Here is a 2,512-nt window from a genome sequence, read left to right on the forward strand (position 1 = left end):
TGAGAGGTAAGATTTAAACCAGGATAAAACCGTACCTTTAAGACCAACAATATGTTCCAATCTTGATAGAAGATTGTTGTGGTTATCCATGTCAAAAGCAGTAGTCAAGTCTAGTAAAGCTAAAACCACAGAATCACCAGAGTCAGCGGTTAAAAGAAGATCATTAAAAAGTCTAAGTAAGGCTGTCTCTGTGCTGTGGCGAGTTTTAAAACCAGACTGAAATTTGTCATTACAGTTTTTCTCAAATGCTAAAACACATGTCACAAACGTTTCCACCATGTTTCCCAATGTCTAAACACAACACCCTTCTCTAAAGCTACATAAACACAACCACACCTTCCCACTGCAAAACTCAAACTCCCACACCAAGAGAGCAGCTCGAAGCTGTCAAAACTGTAAACACTATACACAGCATTACACACTACAGCAAAACAATTGAAAACACAATGCTCAATTTGTGAGAAGGTTCTTTGGTTCATAACTGCCAATGCATATTTTCACAAACTGTACAGTAACGGATCGTCATAGAACCCTGCAGAGGATTAGGCATTTAGATTTGTGAGTTTCACATGAAGACTATAAATCTATAAAAACACCCTGCATGTATGTACACTACTGTAACACAACTCAATGCAAAAACAGAATCTATCGCACACAACAGTACTCTCGGAAACATGATCAGGGTGTGAAGTCTTTTTATTGTCTACACGGTCATTTTACAGTATTACACACAGTCACTGTGCGGCATCATGTCGCCGAGCTGCATTGGGCCACATCACCTCATCCACATCACAGGCTATATTGTCCCTTGCTAGGCACCGCGGGAAAAACGCCCTGGAATGGCGAATCCATCCCTGGAAGGCCTCCACTGGGATGTCAGCACAGGCCAGCTCCATTGCCCGTACGAGGTTCTCTCTTGTGTATGGCTGTCTGTCATACACCTTCCATCTCCATGATGAGAAGAACTCCTCTATAGGGTTCAGGAAAGGGGAGTAGGGTGGCAGACAGACGTTTAAAAAGTGGTCACTGTTGGTGGTGAACCACTCTCTGATTTGGTGTGTCTTGTGGAAGCGGACGTTGTCCCAAATGATCACATACATGTGATGTGCTAGCCTAGGATGGTGTTGTTGACGGTCCAGGAGGATGTCTTTTAGCTCCTCTAGGAAGGTGAGGAGACGTTGGGTGTTGTAAGACCCAAGGACAGCATGCCGGTGGACAAGCCCCTCCGTACCCATAGCTGCACAAAGAGTAATATTACCCCCCCGTTGGCCAGGAACCTCAGTGATGGCTCTCTGGCCAATGATGTTACGGCCCCTTCGCCTTCGTTTCTGGAGGTTGAAGCCAGCCTCATCCAGGAAGAGGTACTCATGGGGTCTGGCCATCGCGTCCAACTGCATTATCCTCTGTGGAACATGGAAAAGCGTACAGGTGTTCAGAACGGTCAATCAGGTAGCACAGTATTGTCCAGAAGTAATGTAGGCCACTAAGCAACACAGTATGTCCACTAGCTGTACTGTGGACATGGATATATACGTACTTGCACATACTCGTAACGTTGTCCTATGTGTCGCGCAGAGTTGCGCTCAAAGGGAACCCTGTAGACCTGTTTCATCCTCATCTGTTGGCGCCGGAGAACTCGGTCTATTGTGGACACGCTGACAGCATCAATGTTCTCAAAGTTTACATTATCTGCAATGACTTTGTCTCTGATCTCTCGGAGTCTAATGCAGTTGTTCTCACGGACCATATCTGCAATGAGGGTTTCTTGTGCTGCTGTGAATATGGCAATCCTCCCACCTCTATGTGGCATTCTTTCAGCTCTAAAGAAAGAAACATGTGTTGTCAATTGACTGATTTATATGTAAAACTACATGTAAGGTAACAGACCACTTTCACAGGCCTGTAAAACTGTAGTGTGACAAAGAAAGCAATAGCGTACTATACCTGTTGTGTTGTCTAAATGCCTTGATAATGGTGGCCACGGTGGACCTACTCAGGTTTGGATGTACTCTTCGTCCCGCTTCAGCCATTGTCATGCCATGGACAATGACATGGTCAATTACTGTTGCTCGCATATCATCTGTTATGATGGTGCGAGGTTGTCTTCTTCTCCCACCTGGACCTTCTCCTCTCTCTTGTTGGCCTCCTTTTCTTCCTCCTCTACTCCGAACTCCTCTTCTTCTTAGGCCTTCACCTCTTCCTCCTCTGATCTCAACCCCTCTTCCTCTTTGGCCTGCAGCTCTTCTCCTTCCGCACGCTTGAATGCCTTCATCCATTGTGATTGTTTGGCATCTTCACCAAACTATGCTTTCATAGGTGGGGTCACATCATTAGCAACAGGTGTCTTCAATTTTGAGTCGTTGTGTGTAGTGACTGACGCCAGGTGTGTTCCCTGTGTTCACAGATTGGTGACTGTGGCAAGCATTTTGCATCACATGGGCTTTCATTTGAGAATATGAGCAGAGTTGTTTTGCAACATGTGTTTTGGCAAGGAAAAATGTGTTTAGATTTA

At 45.3% G+C, this 2,512-nt stretch overlaps 1 protein-coding gene across 1 annotated transcript; it reads right to left on the reverse strand.

Annotated features, from left to right (window-relative positions):
• Nucleotides 1-644: 644 nt before the first annotated feature.
• On the reverse strand, nucleotides 645-2,284 carry LOC143413224 (uncharacterized). The gene is made up of 3 exons (XM_076875984.1): nucleotides 1,945-2,284; nucleotides 1,538-1,820; nucleotides 645-1,403 (listed from the first exon to the last, which is right to left on the reverse strand). The coding sequence occupies exons 1-3, from the start codon at nucleotides 2,274-2,276 to the stop codon at nucleotides 735-737; spliced, it is 1,284 nt and encodes a 427-aa protein (XP_076732099.1). The 5' UTR covers nucleotides 2,277-2,284; the 3' UTR covers nucleotides 645-734.
• Nucleotides 2,285-2,512: the final 228 nt, after the last annotated feature.

Source organism: Maylandia zebra, linkage group LG17, assembly GCF_041146795.1.
Source record: "Maylandia zebra isolate NMK-2024a linkage group LG17, Mzebra_GT3a, whole genome shotgun sequence".
Lineage (NCBI taxonomy): Eukaryota > Metazoa > Chordata > Actinopteri > Cichliformes > Cichlidae > Maylandia > Maylandia zebra.